Raw genomic sequence first — 22,268 nt, 5'->3', positions numbered from 1 at the left:
ATTTGATATCTACTTTGTTTGCATTGAGTTTGGGTGTGTTTTAGTGTTCTTCATTACATTTATTTACTGTATTTTCAGTGTATAAACTGTAAAATGTATATATTATTTAGTGTGATATTGTATGGTACTGTATGCTGTTACTCCATAACCAGAGACAAACTAAACATTGTGAAGTCCCTTTTGCAATGACATTTAGCTTGTGTTTAATGAGCTCAAGGGAATTGTGTATCCCTGTAATTTGATGGTTGCAAATGTTGAAATGTTTTACTGTTGTTTTACAAGTTATACTAGGCCTCTAGCTAATCATATGCTGTGGGCTATTTTTGACCCCTTGCTAAACTTTTGCTTTGATCCTAAAATGTATCTTTAATGTGCATTTTTTAAATGTAAAGTGTACTTTTGAAGTTTAATAAACACGGATGACTTGGGAGTGGTAATAACTTTCGGCTATGTGTGAATGTGTAGCTCGGTAAAGGTACACATGAGAAGGGAATTTTAATCGAAACCAAATCACCTTCCAGTAGGGGGCGATACTGCAGTAATAGTTATACTGTACTGTACATTGCAAAGAAATATCAGTGAAGAAAGACTGTTGTTATAGAATGTAACGTTATGTGACTGTAAAAAAAATCTCCCAAATAGTTATTTAAATTAAATGAATCTCGTTGCAGCTACGCTTACCATTCTGTAAGTGTATTGTGGAATTCATCTAATCATCATTATATCTGCTATTTTATCGTGTAAACGTTAATGACGTGTTTATGAATTGTGTGACTGGCAGGTTACTTCTACACTTCACCGGTTGTTTGCTAGAGGTAACTATCTTGAAATGTTAGCAAAGCTAGATAAACCTCGTGCAAATACAGATTAATTTGTTTCATCTGGTGCACATGACACTTCACTTGCCTGGAGCCACCTATCCGTTGAGTTAGGACTTCTAGCTAGCTAAATGTCAACTGAAACTGAGCAACCACCCAGCTCCGGAAACGAGGTAAGGTCGCCAAGTGTGCATAGAGTTCCTCTACTAGGCTGATACCAAATAAGTGTTTTAACATGTGGCAGAATTGACGGCAGAAAGTGCTTGACACAGTTCTACTGAAGTAGGCTTATTCATGTCTAATGCTGAAGAAAGTGTTTGACTCATTCTGTTATGGTGTAATGCTGCCCTCTCCTGGTAAGGTCGCAAAAAGCAGCTGGAAACTACTACATGTCGAGGGCGACTTGTTTTCCTCCCCGGAAGATGAGGCACTGGCCCACTGTATCAGCAAGGATTGCCGCATGGGGGCTGGCATTGCTGTCATGTTCAAAGATAAATTTGGAGGAGTAGAGGAACTGAAGAAACAAAGTGAGTTTGGGGCTGAATGGAGACTTGTAAAGACCATGTGTGAGATGTCTAAAATACATACAATGTCACAACAATCTTTTACAGAAAAGGAGCCTGGACATTGTGCTGTATTAAAAACAGACACACGTTTTGTATACTACCTGGTAAGGACTTGATAGTTAGATTAACTTGATGGTAGATCCGACAAAAAGCAATTTAATGTTGTATGCTATTGCAGATTACAAAGGCTAAGGCCAGCCAAAAGCCCTCATACAAAAGCCTCAATATGAGCCTGAAGGACATGAGGTCTCAGTGTATTCAACATGGGGTAACCAAGATATCTATGCCGCGGTGAGTAATCTCATTTAAAGACAAGGTTTCATGCTAACATATCTGTTAAGTAACAACATGGATAACAAAACCACTAAGTCGTTTTTGGTTAAATAACTGTTTTGGTTTTTATCTTTATCTGGAAAGAATTGGCTGTGGCCTTGATCGACTAAAATGGGAGAAAGTGTCTGAGATTCTGCATCAGGTCTTCCAACACACAGACATCTGCATCACTGTGTACACCCTTCCTGAGAAATCAGAAGCCAAGGAGAAACCACTTCTACAATAGATACCTTTGTCAACAAAAAGAATTAACTTTCTATCTGCAGGGGCTTTTGGATTAGTTTTCCATATTAATTTTGTCTATGTCTTAAAGTCAAATTTTATTTTTTATAATAAAGGCAATTGTGTTATGGGCATTGAATCAAGGATGTGTCAAACTCACTACGCATTGCATCTCAGGACCACATTTGAAAATGGGGTATATCTTTTGACGGTTTTGCTTAAGAATAGTTGCACAATGTACACTAGCAAACTCTTTTTCAATTAATGTGTCCTATATTTTGTCATTTGTTTTCCACTAAATAAATAAATATACTTCTATTTAAACAGAATTATTTTGTTTCAAGGATATAAATATATATATTTTATACACATATTGACACATTTCTGGAATGATAGTGTAGTGCCTGTGATGCAGCAGGTGATGACAGTTTTTCTTTGTTTTGGTACCTATATTAATCACAATTGAAATTCTCAAAAGTACATGTTCAACTTCCACATAATCTAGTCACTTAGACACATCAAAAAGCTATTTCTCATTCTTTTAAACAAATTGTCAGTGATCTGGTACAATCATGAAAATGATGTGGCCAACAATTTTCTGCTGTTTCCTACATTATCAATTGCACATGTTGATAAAATGTCATACTGTATGTTCTGTTAAATTGTCTTCTCTTTTGCTCTAAAATACCACTATAAAACCACACAGACAGACACACCGAGATTCCTTGCATTATAGTATAGATATAATCCATCTGGCCTGGTGTGTGAATGCATGATGCCTTAAGTGGGACAGGTCAGGTTTTATGCTCTTTGTTAGACAATTAAAAGTTCATAGTAGGCCATCCGTCATGGTTTCTATTACCACAACCTGCTAATTCAAGCATACATATTTGTTCAAGGTATTATATTATGTGATATTGATCTGTGCTTTATACTCCATAGCTGCTGAGACAATAGAGGCAGCGGCAGTTGTGAGGGATGGGCATGGGGGTAGGGAATCAGACACCACAAAGTCAAGCTCACACATCCATTTGCTGCGGGATGGTAAAGCCCTTTTGTGGCATTATATACCTGTGAAGCTTGTGATTCTAAAGCCCCTGGTTGACTTTAGGTTGCATGAAGAAGAAGAAAGAATGAAAAATGTTCAATCATATACCACACAAGTAATTATATTAATATTGGACACACATCTAGACAGTCCAGTGATGGAAGTGTTCTACTGGTATGGAGGAGAGAAGTCTTTCCCCCTCCCACTCTCCCTTGGGGCACCTTCAATAATTCATGAGGAAAAGGCATTAGCTGCTGCGCACACTGCGGCTGCTTTTCTCCCTCTGTATTGAGACTGTGCTTCGGCAGCACTTCATGCAACCCCCTCTTCCCATCCCCCCTTGCCTAGAAATTAGAACTGCACACTGCAGCAGAGCTAACCCAAGGATCTCTTACTTTAATCTGACCTGCTATGACACCTTGTTATGGCGTGGTACTGTACAAACTATATTCCCCATTCTGTGCCTCAAATCTCTCCATCCACAGCACCGCTTCATCTGTCTGTGTCCCATGCGGTCGTCCCGCTTGTCCTATCTACTGCACCTCATTGTATTTCTGCCCTTAAGCTCTCCCTGACGATTCTTCACACTGCCTTTTTCTCTCACATGTTCCCTCCTTCCCCTTCCAACCCCAATCCCCCCTCCCTTTTTTTTACGCGCTGCGTATGAAATTGCAGAGCTCAGCATACTTCTCTACGTGGGGAAAAAAAGAGGAGAGCGAAGCTGAACGGGAGGGGTTCTCATGCACCATATAACTGCCCCCTTCCAATTAAACAAGAGGGCTTATGTTATTGAAAAGCATCTCAGCCAATGAGGATGCAGTGCAGGAAAAGCTATCAGGGAAAAAGCAGCACAACGAGTGGGCATGAAAAAAACTACCGTGCCTGTGTGTGTAGTTTTCATCCCTCCCCAGAGCAGATCCTTATCAATTTGCTACTCCAGTCTTGGGGTGCATGTGAATGTGTGTGTGTGAGAATCTCTGTGTGGAAAAGTGAACAGAAGGACTGAGGTGTAAAGGTGTGTCTTGTGGACTATGCAGTAGTCCAGGCTAATTTATTCTAAGACTGGAAATAAGAGGCATTAATTCTGAGGGATTCATTATTTTTCTCTTTATCTCAAAGTGTCCTGAAACCACTGGAGAAGCTACAACTGAGAGGAACACTCTGCACACAAGGTAAGCAGCTGATGTCTTATCTACTTTTGGGCTAGTAGGTTTGGAAGTTTTTCTTATATTACATATGTTTTCCTTTTTCTTTATAATTGTGAATCGTGAATGTACAGTATATGTATGTTACATTCTTTATCTTAAAAAAAAATATTTTTGCACTTTTTGTATTGTTAATGGTTGACAGGAAAGGAATGGAATAAGGACAGGGAGAAGGCATAGCTGGTGATAGTCAGTGACAGTGATAGCAAGAGGAAGGAAGGGAGGGAGGGAGGGAGAAAGGGGTTAGAGCGGGACTCCCTGATGCTTCCAGGCAAGTTTCTCTGCACACGGTTCTCTAGTGCTGCAGTATCCCATTACATCGCAGCCCTGTCGCTGAGCTGCCTCAGCATCCACCCCACACAATGCACTGAGCACAGTCATGCATCTCAGCCTCTTACACTGGGGACAGAACAAACTTCAAGTTTAACAAATGATGTGGACTGAGCCACATCCTACAAAATAATATTTGTTGTTGTTGTGTATATGATGTAGATCAGATTGAAGAAACATACCACAATCCGCATGGTTCAGTGTGGTACAGTGTCAGGGGTTTGTTATAATCATCCTAACGTGTGAAGGGATCTTCAGTGGTGCGTGATTTTGGGTTGCTTAGATAACACTTAAAGTAGGCCTGAATGAGGTAGAGCGGGCTGAGTCTGGATTGGGTCATCTGCTGTTGAAGGACTTCCCCAAGTCTTTGCCTGTAGCACCAGTTACCCTCTGCTGGTCAGGGGAGTTACTCTGGGTTGTAAAAAGAGGGATATTCATACATCCTTCATTATCGCAGGGGTATACTAAGTTAAAGCTGAGTATATTTTTTATGTGGGAAAGGGCTTGTGGTTTACTGTAGTATGTTGTGACATTAGTTGTATATTTCCTCAATATTGTTTTCTGTTGGATATTTTGGTTTACACCAAGTGTGTTCATACTTTGTGGGGGAAGGTAGCAATGTCCTTTTGTGGTACTCTGACCTTCACATCCCCCATATCCAAGAATTTACTATGGCCAGCAGTGGGCAGTGTCTGTTTTCATCTGTAAACCACAGATCATTGAATGAGGTCAAATGGGTAAAAGGAAAGTACTGTATTAAATGGAAAGGGTTGACTGACAATTTTCAACACACTTTAAACCTTTGAAGTTATAGCTTAGGTTTCCAAGTTATAAATAATTATGGTAAAGGAGTTATTGTGGCAAGTGGCACTGGTGAGCAGAAGATACCGTGTCCTGTCCTACATCTATACTGTAAATCATGTAAGGCACATTTTCAAGAAATGTGAAGTTGACATCATACCATAGGTACAAATATGTTGACACTATGTACAGTATATTACAGTAGTAGATGGTATTGAGCATTTCTGTGTGATAGGTGGTGTAGCTCCTAGAAAAGGCCTCTGACCCAAATCGCACATGGAAATAACAGTATAGGAAGGTTTTTGGAGAGAGCGCACTCGCTACCGTCTTAGCAACCATCCTAAAGCCTGTTTCTATAGCAGTCTGGGTGTCTGTAGTCCCTCACAGAGAACTGCAGCAGATTGGCAGTCTCTTCTGCTCTTCTCGGACCATTAAAGACTGAAGAGAAAACACCTTTCATTATTTATGTGCTACTCCCTTTCTAGAATATGGGGACTCTCAACTGTGTTTATTTGTGCCACACCTCTTCTGACAAATCTTTACAATTAACATTTTAGCTAACACCGCCTGCTCTCTTTCATCAATAATTGTTTTAAATTGTAACCACAAACACTTCCAGTCACGAATACAGTCCTGACAACAGGACTTAGCTTAACATCTTAACATCTATGGTGAGGGTCAGTGAGCATGTTGGACTCATAGGACACATGAGATCTCCTTCATCTAGTCATACTTGCAGTGAGAACCCTCACTGTGCCCAGGAGTGTGCTGGTGGGGTCTGAGACTGAGAGATAGAAAGAAATTGGAAGAGAAACGGATAATTAGAGTACGTGAGAGACAAATTAATTTATACCCCCACCCGCCACCTACGGTCTTCTTCAGACAACCGCCTGGTGGTCCCACCGCTCAAGACCGCCCGGTCCCAACACAAGCTCTTCTCCTGTCTGGCCCCCCAGTGGTGGAATCAACTCCCCACCTCCATCAGAGACACTGACTGTCTCTCCACCTTCAAGAAAAGGCTCAAGACGCACTTGTTCCGGGAGTACAACGGTACTTAGGAACGGTTCGCTTGACCCGATGTTAGTTTCCTCAAGGATCACAATGACTCTTGCTTAGAGACTTGTTGCTCTTGTGGTTAGTGGTAACTGATTTAAATTTTTGGTTCTCGCTGTGATATATTGTTTTATTACTGTTGCTTGCTTTTTCCCACAGGTACACTTGCACTTATAGCTGTTCATGTTGTTTGGTTGTGACTTGTTTAACTACATGCTCTTATGGTTCTTCCCTTTGGCACTTACTTTGGTTGTTCACAATGTGTGCTTCATGTTTTGGCTACTCGCGATGTTTTTTGGCTATCTTGTTGTTATGATCAGTGACCTATGCACTTTGTAAAGCTCTCTCTTGGAAGTCGCTTTGGATAAAAGCGTCTGCTAAATGAATAAATGTAAATGTAAATGTAAATGTATACGATAGCTTGCTCTTGGTCTAGTCATCAGAGAATGCAATTAGGTTAACAGCTGGTTATATACCTGTGTTGTTTTAACTACAAGATACTGTACAATAGAGAATAAAACATCATGGGTAATCGTTATCTTGAAAGAGACAGATAATGAATGATACATGTCAAGAATATTAGATTATGGAGTTGTTTTCATTCCAAAACGATTACATTTGAATCTTATTGTTAGAAACAAATGAGATTCTTATGCATGGTGTACATGGTTTGCTCCTTGCAGGTACTCGACTGTGATCATGTGCTGGCCCAAGGAGGGGCAGATGTGAGCCTTGTCATCGCTCATCCTCTCTGTGTGACACCCCTTGTCCCAGATTGTGTGACACAGGGCGTTTAGAGCGCTCCTGTAACTGATGGCGTAGGCGCCATAGCGGAGCCACAGCGTCTGTCCCTGGCACACTGCAGTTAGCAGTGTGCTCAAATTACACATGTCAGGGACAGAGACAATGTGTGAGCAACCCACCAAACACACTCAAAGGTTTTAGCAGTACTGGGTCACAGCAACCAGGCTGGCGAATAGCGAGTTTTGGAAAATCAATATTCATGCTGGTGGACATGGAGAGTATCCAGTTGCCAATATCTGTCCTGTCATTCAACCATGAGAGTGTATCGTACAGAGGGGAATAGTATAGAGGACGTTGTGAAGGTAGTACATATCCTCCTGGATGAGGTGACACCCTGATAAATACCCTGGTGTGCAGAAGGGGAACAGAGCAGATGTGCCTTGCAACCAGAACCAGGGCACTTCATCACAACATAGGAGGAAAGGTGTCCAGTGTGTGTGTCTATGTCTGTGTGCATGGCGTATGTGTGTGTCTTTGCACGTGTTTAAATAGAATGTTAGAAAGAAAGAGAGAGATATAAAAAATATATATAAAAAATACGAGATAAAAACAGAATTTAACATTTTACAGGAAAACAATATGAATTGGGGGGGTGGTGGGTTGAAGAGAAGGAAAGTGATGGGAATTCATATGTGTAGAGATGTAGGGCAAAATGAAAGAGAATACTGAGGATGAGAAAAATGGAGATGATGCAACAGAGATGGCAAGAGAGAGAGAGAGAGAGAGAGAGAGAGAGAGAGAGAGAGAGAGAGAGAGAGAGAGAGAGAGAGAGAGAGAGAGAGAGAGAGAGAGAGAGAGAGAGAGAGAGAGAAGAACAAGAGCTAGAGAGAGCAGAGATAGAGAGGGTATGAGGGAGTGGGTGTGCAGAGCAGAGCTGGGAGCACTGCAGCACATTGCAGTGCCCAGCCCTCGCTGTGTGCTGTGCTCTGCTCCTCTCCGCTCTGCACACCATCCCCTTCCATGCACTGAGAAGACCCCTGCAGCAGCAGAGACACACACAGCTGCCTGTTAATGAATTATTACAGAACCCACATCTCCTTTCCCACTCTTTAGCCATCCTCTGATCAGTTAGGTTGGGTGCATTGAACTGGCTGGATGAGCTTAAAAAGGGAAGATCTAGGAGTAGAGTTTAATGATCATGCATAATAGTGAGTCTATTTTTCCTGGGGCAGGTGGTGTAGCCTTTCTGAATGATGTCAAATGCTCTAAACCACACATTCACTCCAAACTTGCCTCCTGGATCCCATAGACCCATTGTCTTGGTCCATCACTGCCCAATTAGGACCACCTGCCCCATGCAACGCCATGCTTCTATGCCAGTGTGGTATCATGTCTCAGCAAACATAGACTGTTTTCCACACTGAACATGGTGAAATGACCACAATGGATGTGTAAACATGGGTTTTGAAAAGGCCTATGTGCATTTTTCTCTCAGATTTGTGTTGGTGTAGTTGTTTGAAAGTGCTCAGCTTGTCTGTGATGATGACACATCATGTAGTTCTGCTGCCCTGGCCAACCATTTGCCCACGCAGGGAATTGAATTTAATTGTATTTGTCACGTGACACCTCCATTCTAGGAAACTAAGGATCAGGCCATTTCTGCCTCTTTAAACAGTTGTTACATTAACGTCCGACTGGCTGCCCTGTGGGCTGGGGCTGGGGCTGAGGCTGAGGCTGAGGCTGAGGCGTGGGAGGGAGGGAGGTAGGGCTGCATCTCCTGTTTCCTTCTTCTCTTCACTGCTGATTAGGTTGCACTTGAGTAGCTGTTGTTTGGATTTCCCAGACCCAGGCACTATATTCAGACACCCATTGTTTGAAGAGGCAGCTAGTATGCCTAGTTAGACCAGCATTTAGAGGTGTAAGTCTGTTTTGGATTAAGCTTCTCATTTCAGTTGAATTTTTGTCTCAAATTTACATTGTTAAGAGTAAATAAGAAGGGCTTTGCATATTTGTATCTAATCTTGGCAAACAATTCATTTGGTGTGACATACCATATGCTTTCTGCCTGACAAAGCCAGAAAGACATAAATGAATCGTATAAATTAATTGGAGGACAGAAATAATTATATGACTTAACCCTATTATGTTTGGTTGGTCATGTGTATAATTGTTATATATCTAAGTTCTGTGTGCTTCTAAACAACTATTGAATACTTTTTCTATTATAAAGCAATGTAGTAGCATCAGTGGTGGAACTCTTGAAGACTTTTAAGAGTAAAAAAAAACTGAAATATACTAGAATTAGCATAATCTGTTTAATGTGGCGTGTCACGCTGACCACATGGTGATGATGAGCAATGTCTGAAGTTTGAGTGTATTTTATGTGAAGTCAGTGACTCTGTATTCATGCTATGGGAGGGAGGAAGGGTCTTGTTGCTTACTTTGCAAATAATTCAATGTGAGACAAAAAAGGCAGAGATCGGAAAGAGATTCTGTATGTCGAAGGACATTGGAGAAAGAGAAAAACAAAGAAAGAGAGAGAAAGGGAGACAGACAGAGGGCATCATAATACAAAATGTGTGAGCGACGCTGGGAGTGCACAGCAGAATAAGTGAGCTCGTGGAGGGATAGCAAACTGGGAGGATCGAACGGATGTGTGAGACAGAGAGTGTGTGTCGTATCCGGTGAACATCGTAGCGCTGTGTGGTTTGGTAGTAAGCTGCAGCAGGGACCCAGACTGCTGCATTGAGCTGCATAATTAATGTAGTGGGGGAGGAGGAAGGGGAGTGACTAGAGGTGGGGCCAGCGGGACGGGAGGGAGCCAGCAGAGCGAGGGACAGTGATTCAACTGGAACAGAGCCAGTCCATTCTTGTGTGAAATCTCTGTTAAGAAGCATGCTGAGCAGAATACAAGGGCATGTGTGCTGCAGAAAGCACGGCTCTGAGCCAGTGTGTTTCCGTCTGACATGTTCAATCAGAGGGATGGGGAAAGGCTTGGAAGAGCATGGAGCAAGGGAAGATGAATATTCAGTAGAAGCCCACTCAGCTGTTTGGTCCATCTCTGTGTTCCCTGTCCCATCTGCTCCCTTGGCCCTCATAGCCAATCACACTCCACTGAGATGCCTGCCTGAGCGCTCTGCCCCCAGTGCTGGCCATCTCTGACTCACTGTTAATCATCCAATTTACTCGAAAATGCGTTTGGATATTTCACATCTGGTTTAACACAAACCAATTGTCTGAACGGTGCAGTGATAAAGAGGCTAGGTACGTTATGTTCTGTCTTCCTCCTTGCAGATTTTAAGACATTGCACATTCCTGCCTCTTAAAGTGGTGATGGGATCCGATGTTATGTAAGTGGAATGTGGTCATGTGTTTACACATGAGAACCAGAGTTCGTTTTTTGTTCTATTAAAACCCAGCTCTCTGTGAGCGCAGGAGAATCAAAGTGCTCCTCATTTTTATTTTTACCACACCGTTTCCCTGCAGGAGAGACCTTCTGTCACATCTGCCATGCATGCTGTCTGACACCAGAACATGCATACAAAAGTCTGTTGGTGTGTGGGTGTGTGTGAGTGTATGTGGATGCGTGAGATTCTTTCTCAGAAAGTGGTAGAGGCGTGTGGAGTGACTCGGAGCATGTCATTCCCCCGCCTCGGTCGGCCCTGTGAAGGAGCCTGTGTGCCCTGCCTGTCTCCAGGGTTATGAAAGCTGGCCGGGATCCTCCTCCATATTATACTGCTCTGTTGCACCTCTGTCACCTCACCTAGCCATCACTGTGGCTCATCACATCTCATCCATTCGAACTCAGCCCTCCCAGTCCTCAGTGAGCACTGCTCGCTGTGTGGGGAGATAAGATCAAACTAAAAGGGGATATGGAGGCTTTAGTTTAGTGACGCACCACCATTTTGTTGCTATATGTGACAGTCTAAGGTCTCCACTGTAAAGGAAAACACATGAACACTGATTAAGCCTCCTTTAAGATGTCTGCCAGCTGCAGCTTGAACGGCTGGGGTATCTGTTCTCCACGAGGTCTGAGGGAGAACAGAAGCATTTGAAATGCACCCAGCATCTGCTCCGAGCATCCCCAAGCACAGCTGGGAAGCTTGTAGTGTTTGCAATCTTATTCTACTCTCCTGAGAGTGTGTGCAGGTTTAAATTACAACTCCGGTATTACCAACTACAAGTTGAAAAGATGATATACACAATACCACTGCAGTATTAATCCCCAGAAAGGTAGCTTTGTATGTTAGAAAGAAAACCAGACCTTGTATCTCTCAAGCTTACAAGGTTTCAGTGATCAATATGTTCCCTACTCCTTTTTGGAGATGTGTATGACAAGCCACCACTAATGTCTCCCTACAGAAGCTAGAAAAATGTATATACTGTAGATGCACATAGATATAAAGGTGTTATTATGGTCCAGGTATCCCGGTTCAAAAGGAAATGCTACATACTTATTCTGTATATATTTCCCGCTGTTACATATTCAATTCGAAAATGCTTTGTCTTTGTTCTATTGCTGCAAATATGTATTTGCTGGCAGCTGGGACATATGATTGGTTGCTGGTTTGATTGTATTCGCTCACTCTCTCTGTTCTTTCTATTCTGTTGGCTGTTGAATAGAGTCAATGCCCTCTGGGACATCTGCTTGATTTGAAATACGCCAAGGCCAAGACTGAAATACGCCAAGGCCTCTGAAACATGTTTGTGTGGAAAAGGTTCTGACAGAGAAAGAGAGAAAGAAAGAGAGAAAGAAGAGAAATTGCTCCTTAATGACTATGAGTCTGTGCTCGCCTACAAGGTTGGTTGAATTCAATGAGTTTTGGAGGCCACTGTGCATGTGGAGGACACAGCTTACAGAAAAGATCCTGTTCGACCATCAGCAAGGTCAAACTCCTGCTATTAGGACAGAGACAAAAGGAGACAAACTAGAGCTGGATTTATTAACTTTTGTTTATATGTATACAACATAAATTGTACTTATTGTAGGGTTTAAGTTTGGTGTCTTGGAAAAACAGGCATCTGAATGGCAGTATTGTTTCCTCTCAAATTAACTTGATCCATCATGCGCCTGTCACTCCAAGGTGAAAGATTCTTGTTTGGGATAAGCAGCTAATGTTTGTACTCAGTGAAATTACTTGATTCATTGCATTAATGCCACACCCAGCTCTGGCTGCAGGACTGGAATCTGTAGAGGTACAGTGTCTAGCTGCATGTCCCCATCTTAAACACTCTTCAAAAGGCCTTTGAAGTACTGTTTGATCTTTCTGCCTCTGCGATTTTGAAGAAAAGAGTCTTCATTGATGTGGTGGACATTAGCTTCGATGGCAATGTGAATAATTCATTGGATGGCCCACACTCATTCCAGACAAACTTTTACTCTGTAGATTAATGTATCTGCCAGGACAGAGAGGCACCCTTGTGGTCCTAATGAGGCTATGCCTCTGGTGTTCACAAGGTAGTGAGCAACAACTCATACCTCCCTGGTAATTCATGCCACTCCTTCCACTCTTTCTTATTCCTTTCTCCGTTTGATGTGTTATCTGCTCATGTGTATGTGAAGCATCCTAACCTTTTATATCTTTCCTCTGAAACAACACCTTTTTTTATCCCATGATGAAATGCTAGTTCAAAGCTATGAACAACTTATATATACTGTATATCAAGCTTTCATGCTGTCTCAATGTAATATATATTTTTAATTTCTTATCAAGGTTACTGAAATAAGTAAGCTTACTGAGTGTGAATATAATTTGATTAGGCGATGAGTTCTGATTCGCCCACCCCTTTCCTTTCTGAGTGTTTATTCAGTCAAGATTAGTCAAGCTACTGTAACCCAGATTCACTGAACAGCCATGCTTGCTGCTTTGAAACTAGGCATCTTAACACTGGCCAATGCTCTAAAACCTCTCCAAGAGGTCTCTATGTATTTAAGTTTTCACATCTAGAACAAGTCCATATTTTATTACATTTACCATATTCATGTTATTTTACATGCTTTGTGCTTTCCTCCTCCACTTATCGACCATATCGCCCCCTGGATGTAAAATCCTTGAGAAGAAAGGACTATGTACTGTAAAGTTGTGTCTCAGTGCATTCTCATGGGAATCAACATTTTCTATCTATTTCCACAAAGGTTAAAGACTATTCTATCCCCTCTCTTCTTCATCTTGTCCTTCATCAAAATATGGATGAAATAAATATGATAGTGGATGAAGCCTACTGGTCTATCTGAATCAGTTCACTATTCTGTGTCAATTAACCAATGCAAAATAGAAAAACTGTATACACGCAATGGTCCTGTAACATTGTCAAGCCAACTGTTTTATTCACATTACTAGACCAGTCATTATCCTATCAAGTTAATGAAAACACACATGATTGAGTTTGACAGACTGAATGGCAGATCATCAACAACATAATGAGTACCCTCAGTGACTTCCTCATTAGTGACATCATCCTCAGACCCAAACACTACAGCTACTATTGGCCTTCAGCCATACAGATGGAGGGGCTTCTGTAATGTTGGAATATGTTAAATGAGTCCAGTAGTTGAGCCTGGTTTGAGTTAGGGTTGTAGTGGTCATTTGAATTTCTTTAGTATTGAGGATTTTGACAAACAATAACCACGTAAAACATCTTTATTTTTATTTTTTACTATTAGATATAGGCTACCAAATGCAAATGCTCAAAGAAGATAACAAATTCATCAAAGCTATCAGAAGTGGAAGACCCTAGAGACACCCAATTCCATTATGTTAGAGGATCAATTGAAACACAGTTTGAGTATTCTTATCTACTGTTTAAAAAAGATCATAATTTTTGCACCTCAGGAGGTTTAGGAATGACTGGCCTTTGACTGAGACTATGTTTTTTCAATTTGCTGGAAGAGATTAAAGCAAAGCAAAAACCTTTACTGCTCAGGTCAGCATGAAATGCACAATTCACCAGTTCTAGGTAAACCTAGTGTTGCATGTGTTGCCTAAACAGATAACACCAATTTGCAAACTTAATATTAAACAAAGCGTTTGTCAACGTGTAGTTGGAGCTGAATACAAGCAGAACTAAAGGGCTAAGGAGCGAAGGGGACGCATTCTTGAAGTCTGATAGCAGGACATTTTGTTCCTTCCATCTTCCAAATGGAAGACAGTGGGTCTGTCTGGCAAAGCACTGTTTCTGAAGGGATTCTTCTTTGTTGTGAGAATTCAACTTTTCTCACCGTACTTGCTTCTTGGCTGTGTTCCAAAATGGAAATCAACACCAGTTCTGTGATCAATGTTTCCCCTGTGTTATGGTGCACACAGCAACCGTTAAGTTTGACAAGCAGCAGATGGTGTGCTATACTCAGATTTACAGCTGCATAGCTCTGGAATTGTATTGTATGCAGTATTTTTGTAAGCCCTTTTACTCCTGAATAATTGAATTGAAGACAAATGTTGGCATCATAATGAGATTTTAGTAGTATATATAGAATTGTCCCTCTTGTTCCCTCTGACACTATGATATTACTTTGACAAGGTATAAATTATCATAAAGAACAGAATGAGTGACTCAAATAATTTGAATGAAAATAAAACTCAGATAATTATTGGATGTCTATTTGTTTCATGGTAAAACATTAACCATCAGAAATAGCCTATTCCAGCATGGTTGAAGGATTAATGCAGTGCTGTTTATCAGTTGAACCTTCATGGACCACTCTTCTTCCCTTAAATTCATTTATTTCATTGAGTCTTTTTTTCTCTCTCTCTTTCTCACAGTAGCAGTATCACAGTAGTGTAGTGCCTATACACATGTTACTATGTAATGCATATAGGCTCAATGTAGTAAGATTACATCCCAATACAATAACATCAAACATCTGTATTGATCTGAGAAAAAAAGGGTTATTTGGATTTAATTGTTCTTATCACATGGTATGGATGAGCCCAGTACCAAATGTGACACCTCTGTGGCCAGCCAATTTAGACAATGAGCCATGTCATGGAGCTAATAATTAGATATCTGGACATTTACAGATATCAGTTATGTCTTTTGAAGGGTCAGGCAGTTTGTGTATCTGAAAGTTCATAGAGGTTTGCTACTGGCAAAAAAGATAAGTGTGCAATTACCACATAGCTCCTAACTGGTCATCGATTCGTCTTGTCTTCTTGATTGTTGATGTAGCTCTAAGATTGTGAGCTATACCTTGTGAGGGCTGGCAATAATATTCCTCCGCCTTGCTGCAAAATCACTAACTTACTATGTCTAGTCTACCGCCTGACAGGGTGCAAACAACAAAAGACATCCTCCTGTTTACATGTGGTGAGATAAATTCAAACCATACAGTGTTTCCTGTTACTAATTTTCACAACATTAGCAAGACGTGTGGTGTTGTCAATGACAATGACGTATCCTAGCCATCGTATTTATGAGTAATCGAGCAGAAACACTATTCCAGTTCTATTCTTCACCTGGGGAATGTTGTGCTATAAGATATTATTGAATCCCGACACAGTGGAGCCACAGGCCTGAGCCAATCTCACAGGGGTATTCATCCATGCCATGCCACTAAGCTGAACTGTAATGGCACCATAGAATGTCTATCACTAGGCAGCTTGCATACATAGACCTCTGCCTCCCACATCTCATATTTTTTTTTTATTATGCCTAAAATAAAATTAAACTTGGATGTCACACTGTATCTTACACTGTAAGATGATGCAACATTGCCTAACTATGCATGTTTTGACTACCAGATATGGATATGACAAGTTACTCATGATAATGACCTGATGACGTTTATTCACAGTGGAGGTAACAAGTAGGAAACACTTTGTAGCAGAGGGTGGGGCCCTCCAAAGACACTTCTCATTTTAATTAGAAGTGCGTTAAAGTACATGTCCTTGCCTTTCTTTAGTCTTCCCTGTGCTGGTATGTTTGGAAGGTCAGTGCTTAATTTGGTTTTTAATGAAAGATTAATTTAAATGTACTCCCTTCTACTTTACAATTGATCTCACAGTTAATTAATACAATGCACAAGGTCACTACATTGCATCACACAGATAAGAGACACTGGCTTATTGAAAAGCTCCCACAGAACACACATTCAGACATTTCAGAATAAGTGATTGGAGAAGGAAAGGGAAAGTGTAAATGCTCCCTATGCCAATTACACACTGATGTATCACAAGTGCATCATGTTTAGTGAGTATTGTGCTGGTTCTAAAAGAATAAGAGCAGCAGTAATCCAGTCATCAAGTTATTCTCAACATGTTTTTTCTTCTTCCCATTGTTCCTTTGTTTTTACGTGCAGATTTTCTCTGTTATGCAACATTAGCTAGCAACCATTAAGCAGATTAATTAATCAAAAAATGTGTTCTTATGTATCTGTATCGTTCCCAGACACTGGGTGATGTATGGGCTTATTTATCTAGATAAACAAAGCCCTGCTGTACACAGTGAAACTGGTAACTAGCTGGAGGGCTAGAGCGAACCTCAAGAATTTATGACCTGGTACTTGGTGAGAAATGGCTATTGTTGAAGATATAAACAAGAATGATGATTTATTTCAATGCAACAGCCCAAAAGCATATGAGAAATGTGGGGGACTTGATATACACAAATAGTCATGCTGAACGTTGTAAAGAAGCCATTTTAAATTCTGAGACTTTAATGCACACAATCCCTGTGATGGCAGTGGAGTCTCTGTGGTCTTACTGATAAACTAGAAGCATGCACAGTTTAGCAGGGCAGGGAGAGTGGCTTAGCTAAAGGCCAGGGGATTCTCCTCAGGGGAGTAGTTCCTGCTGAATAGACAGGAGGGAGCACAGTATGTGAGGCTACATTCATAAACAGCTCAGTCCCTTTCAGTGAAGTAATCAACTTACAGCAGTTACCCCCTTTTAAACTATAATCAGTTCTTGCTATTTATTTCATTATATTACATCATGTCCTTTTTATCTGATATCATTGCCTGAGATCAATCTGAGATCATATTTATTTCAGAATAAGGTTGATCTAAGCAGTGGATTGACATGATTAACTGTGTGGTGTTTAGCTTCCTGTATCTGTGCTGCCTGTATGTGCTGAGTAAAGAGGCCAGAAGTGTCATTATGAAGGGTTGTTTCTGCTGACTGTGAAAGACACCCACTGTCAGCAATCTGCCATGTACAGAACACAAACAACCATGCCCCTTGCTGTCTCTCTCTCTCTCTCTCTCTCTCTCTCTCTCTCTCTCTCTCTCTCTCTCTCTCTCTCTCTCTCTCCTCTCTCTCTCTCTCTCTCTCTCTCTCTCACTCTCTTCTCTCTCTCTCTCTCTCTCTCTCTCTCTCTCTCTCTCTCTCTCTCTCTCTCTCTCTCTCTCTCTCTCTCTCTCTCTCTCTCTCTCTCTCTCTCTCTCTCTCTCTCTCTCTCTCTCTCTCTCTCTCTCTCTCTCTCTCTCTCTCTCTCTCTCTCTCTCTCTCTCTCTATCTCTCTGTCTCTTTCTCTCTTTCTCTCTTTCTCTCTCTCTCTCTCTCTCTCTCTCTCTCTCTCTCTCTCTCTCTCTCTCTCTCTCTCTCTCTCTCTCTCTCTCTCTCTCTCTCCCTCCCTCTCTCTCTCTTTCTCCCCCTCCCCTTTCTTTCTCTCTTTGTATTCTATCTTTTTGTCTCACATCCTGGACTGTAGATCAACAATTCTCATCACTGCCACTACAATTTGACACAGTATCACATTTTGACACAGTTATAAAATAACAGAAAAGATATCCCAGCAAAGGCCCTGGCAGATAGAATTACTATTTTCTCCTGTGCATGTTTATTGTCACCCCTACATTTCATATTTTAGTTTACTGCTCCTTTCTCAGCTAATTGCCCTACCCTTCTCTATCTGGCTTCTTACAAACTCTTCTCCTTGGAAAGATACTGCTCAATGAAACTCTATGGCCCCAATCATGAGGAGGTGTTGTTGGGATGGCACTGTGGAAATACTGGGCAAACACTCTAGCAACTAGCCCTGCCCCAAATTGATTTTACAGTAATACACAGGGCAATGTTTGACAATACTGTAGTATACTGTGTAATAATAAGTGTTTGTGTGTGCGTGTAGTAGCAAAACATGTTTCTTCAATGTGTTCATTTGCCTCCTATCTCTATGTTAAACCCCTGCATTGCAGCACTGCCACTGGGATTTCAGTCGGCACATTCTTTTCTTCTCCAACCTTACAACCTCACAATAGAGGGATTAAATTTGGTTCGGATCTCTCCAGTGTGCAGAGCTCCACACTCTAACATACACATCTTCCAATGTTCATAGGCTTCGCTCCAGAGAGCTTGGGGCAACCGACAGGCCTAAAAGTCTCCCCTAAGCTCCCTCTGTCCCACTTGAATTTCCCTTTCCGGTCTACGTGTGAGCAGTGCAATTGCGGAGAGACACGTGTCACACAGAGAGAGAGAGAGAGAGAGAGACAGAGACAGAGAGAGAGAGAGAGAGACAGAGAGAGAGAGAGAGAGAGAGAGAGAGAGAGAGAGAGAGAGAGAGAGAGAGAGAGAGAGAGAGAGAGAGAGAGAGAGAGAGAGAGAGAGAGAGAGAGAGAGAGAGAGAGAGAGAGAGAGAGAGAGAGGGAATAGTTAGGAGCAAGGAGGATCCTGAGGGGCTCAGCAGGGCTGTCTCAGCAGCTGCACAGTAATCTTGTTAAAGAATAAACTGTAGTTTGGCGCTGATTGGCATAGCCAGTTTTTGTGAATGTGTGGATCCCCTCTTCTCTAACTCAGTGTTGAATTGGAGGAGGTTCATATAGATTCATATAGAATCCATGTGAGAACTAACACTTACATTTCTTTTGGAATAATACAGTACTGAGGAGGGTCAACCAGACAGAAGGTTACAAGATTGATACTTTTCACAAAACAATTACAGCTGTCCATCAAGTTTTTCTTTTCTGAAAAGTTGAAAGTGCATTAGCAGCTTGGACCAGAGCGGTCTGGTCAGTGTTCTGGTCACTAATTGAAAGTACTTTCCCACAGCCCTGACATGTTTTTCTGTTGATTTGGATCCCAGAGGGCCCAGACAGGCTGCAGAAACATCCAATTATCTCCTCCAGCAGAAAATAAGAAAGCAATTCGCTTTTAAAGTGATTGTCTATCAGAATCTCAGCACTGGTTTTTCCTACATCTGTTTGGATGATCTCTCCACTAGAATGCTAACGGTAATATATTTAAATGTGCTACCGTTCATCTGTGGACAAAAGGTATATACCTGTGTTTAAATGCAAGTCACTGTGCACGATCAGCACTTCTATTCCCTTAACCAGCATTTCTGCAGCAAAACTTTGATCTGAAATAATGAATGTGCCCTTTCTACCTCAGGAGGTCTGAGCAGTGAGCTAATGCTAGGCATTGTTTTTCACCTCCTTGTCACCCTAGCCCTCTAGCCTGCCACAAACAGCTCTGACAGTTTCACAGGTGCTGCAGTGAGGGGGCAGGAAGGGGACTCTCTGAATCATAACTCGATGTGCTGGAACCCGAGCAGTCTCTGGCCCATAAAGCCTGTCTGTTGGCGCAGGGCAGACTGCTCTCCCTGCCGCTCCTGTCACCGTGAAATTACTCCTCGTAAAAAAACATTGATTTTACTTACACTCCTTTGGCATCCACCTTTATTTGTAGATGTTTTGTCCTGGAAGTGATAGGCTTTAGTGACTGTTCCCTCATTGTTCTGGATGCTTCCTTTGTTATTTTTAATTGGAAGATAGTTTTTTTTTATCAAGACAATAAGATAAACAGCAGATTAATCACTATGCAAATATTTAAACAGTATTTTCCAAACAAGTGTACTGAATCTGTCTCAGATGAAATTACCCATAGGATCTCTGTGGGATACACAGTGAATTTTTGGTCCTATGACTCCTGAAATAGATTGATTTGCTAATTACTGTAATAATATCAATTGGAGAATATGTTATTCTCTCTAAGGTTTAAGAAATACTAGCTTGCCTCTTATGGCAAAGAGTGTACATAGTGAAGGCCTCTGTAAGCAGTTTGAAAGAGGTGGTGATTCAACGAAATTAGTGACATGGAATTTCAGAATGTTGTTGCTCTCGTATGAGTAAATGAAACTACAACTTCTGTATGACAAGGTTGAGTTTTCTCTTTAGAAACTAATCAATCATTCCAAGTGCTCCTGGAATTTCCCTTCCAGAGTCCCTCACAGCTATAATAGATAATGTCCCTATGAGGGGCTCAGGGGTATTGGATCATTTTGTTTTGGTAATTAAAGTCAGAGCCTGCAAACATGTTCATTCAAATATGCACTCAATGCCAAATATCTATCCCATTCTTCAGCTCTGGAGGGCTTCTCCAAAAGTCATTAGTTAAATGTCAGTGGCTTCATCCAAGCCTGAGAGCTGGATAGGGTTTACCAGAGTCTTTCCAGAGGCTTGTTGTCTTAAATAGATGTGGATTAATGAAACAATCACTTACCTCTGTCCAAACACCAAAGACATGGGGAGACATGCTGCCAATACAATGTATATCCATGTGAATGAGAGTGCATGCTGTCTTATGTGAATTCTTGCTTCTATTCGTGTGTTTCTGAAGCTGACTAAATCAGCCGAAATATGGAGCATGACTAATGTATTTAATTGTACAATGACCAAAATAATGAAATGGTTAGGTGTTTTGGCATAAGAAGGCATAAAAGGGGAAAGGGGAATTTGTCATATCTCAGGAAACCAGAAAGGCTGCTGGGTGGTGCATGTATTGTTTCTAGGGAGAGGACAGGAGAGATCAACCAGGACTGGTCACACTGGGCTTTACCTTCCTGCAAATCACATGTTCAATTGAGATGCCGGTAGGAAATAATTATGAATTAATTCAGTAAATGTGGGTTGCTGTAATCAGAGAAAGGAATAGCCCCCAGCAATGATTCATTACAGCTAGAGTTTGTGAACCCAACAGTGGCCTCTGAGCCAACATCAGCATGTTGTGTGTGGGAGGAAGACAACTGTCAAAACCTCTTAGTGCCTACAAGTCCATTTCTGTTATAATTTATTATTGTGGTAATAAAAGCAACACATTTGAATAGAGCTGGACCATTTTCCAACTCCTAAATGGGTGCTGTCCGGACTGAAATTTACAGATTGCATGGAAACTAAAGGACTGTTTCTCACCAATCAATCTACTTATTTTCAGAGAGAAAGTAGTATTATAGTAAACTTGCTTACTTTGTATTAATGAATACATCTGTAAACCAATGACCAACTTGCCAACACTATGCTTATAACATACTTTCACTTTTTCAAACTGGATTCATTTGACAGGGGCAGTCAGGGCCATGTAATGGCTATCAGACCATGGCTGTCATTTTAGTCCCATGCAAATCAATTATGTGACTTACTTCTTAAGGACTGTGTTGCTTTGGATGATGGCTGTGAAATACCGACTCTCTTACCTATATTTCTCTGTGGAACAAGATCCATGTAAAACCAGTCCAAACTGATGTGTCTGTATGTGAACGAGACATGGCTGCTACATGCAGCAAAAGTAAAACAGCTGCCCACATATGTCAACACAGCACTCAGATTCATCCCTGGCCTCTTCGAGACACATAGAGACAGTTGACTGCACGCTGTCACATGGCCATGTTCTCCACCCTTCCTCTAAATGAGAAAATAAATGTAATTTGTGGTCACTCCACAGCGGCCTCCCTTGCCTCAGTCCTTCTAGTCTACATTTCTGCCATAGCTCAGATGGTGGCCCCACTATGAATTGGACACTGTCATCAGCCATAATGATCAGAGAGAACATCCCTATTGGCCACACGTCTCTGCAGTGGAGTCAGGAGGCCCACTGTGAGCTAGCCTGGTCAACTAGAGGACAGGCCCTTAATGTGCAAGTCTCCAGCAGGTCCCACTGTCTCCAGCACTCACCTGATTAATCAGAGTCATTCCCTTGAGTGATTGTAGCCTGCAGCCTGAGGGGCCAGAGCTGACTAATACACCCCTTTGGAAAGAGGCCTGGCTGGCACTGCCTTTACAACAAAGCAATAATGTCCACTGCTTTTACAACAGACCAATCGCAGAGCATCTGTCATCAAAAAAATCTCTGCCCTGTGTGTGTGTGGGGAGTCAGATGGCTGAGCGGTGAGGGAGTCGGGCTAGTAATCAGAAGGTTGCCAGTTCGATTCCCGGCCG

General features: G+C 41.6%; 1 protein-coding gene across 2 annotated transcripts; it reads left to right on the top strand.

The window, feature by feature from the left end:
• The first annotated feature begins 547 nt into the window (after positions 1 to 547).
• Positions 548 to 2,260, top strand: oard1 (O-acyl-ADP-ribose deacylase 1). 2 transcript variants are annotated; one of them, XM_067240127.1, is made up of 6 exons: positions 548 to 687; positions 782 to 991; positions 1,180 to 1,345; positions 1,430 to 1,488; positions 1,563 to 1,675; positions 1,802 to 2,260. In XM_067240127.1, the coding sequence occupies exons 2-6, from the start codon at positions 950 to 952 to the stop codon at positions 1,941 to 1,943; spliced, it is 522 nt and encodes a 173-aa protein (XP_067096228.1). In that variant the 5' UTR covers positions 548 to 687; positions 782 to 949; the 3' UTR covers positions 1,944 to 2,260. The 2 variants fall into 2 exon arrangements, with proteins under 2 accessions (XP_067096228.1, XP_067096227.1); XM_067240126.1 differs by lacking the exon at positions 548 to 687 and having other exon boundaries at positions 805 to 991; positions 1,180 to 1,488.
• The last annotated feature ends 20,008 nt before the right edge of the window (positions 2,261 to 22,268 follow it).

The sequence above is a fragment of the Osmerus mordax genome, chromosome 7, assembly GCF_038355195.1.
Source record: "Osmerus mordax isolate fOsmMor3 chromosome 7, fOsmMor3.pri, whole genome shotgun sequence".
NCBI lineage: Eukaryota > Metazoa > Chordata > Actinopteri > Osmeriformes > Osmeridae > Osmerus > Osmerus mordax.
Note: the sequence above shows the minus strand (reverse complement) of the source record. Positions and strands in the feature narration are given on the sequence as shown.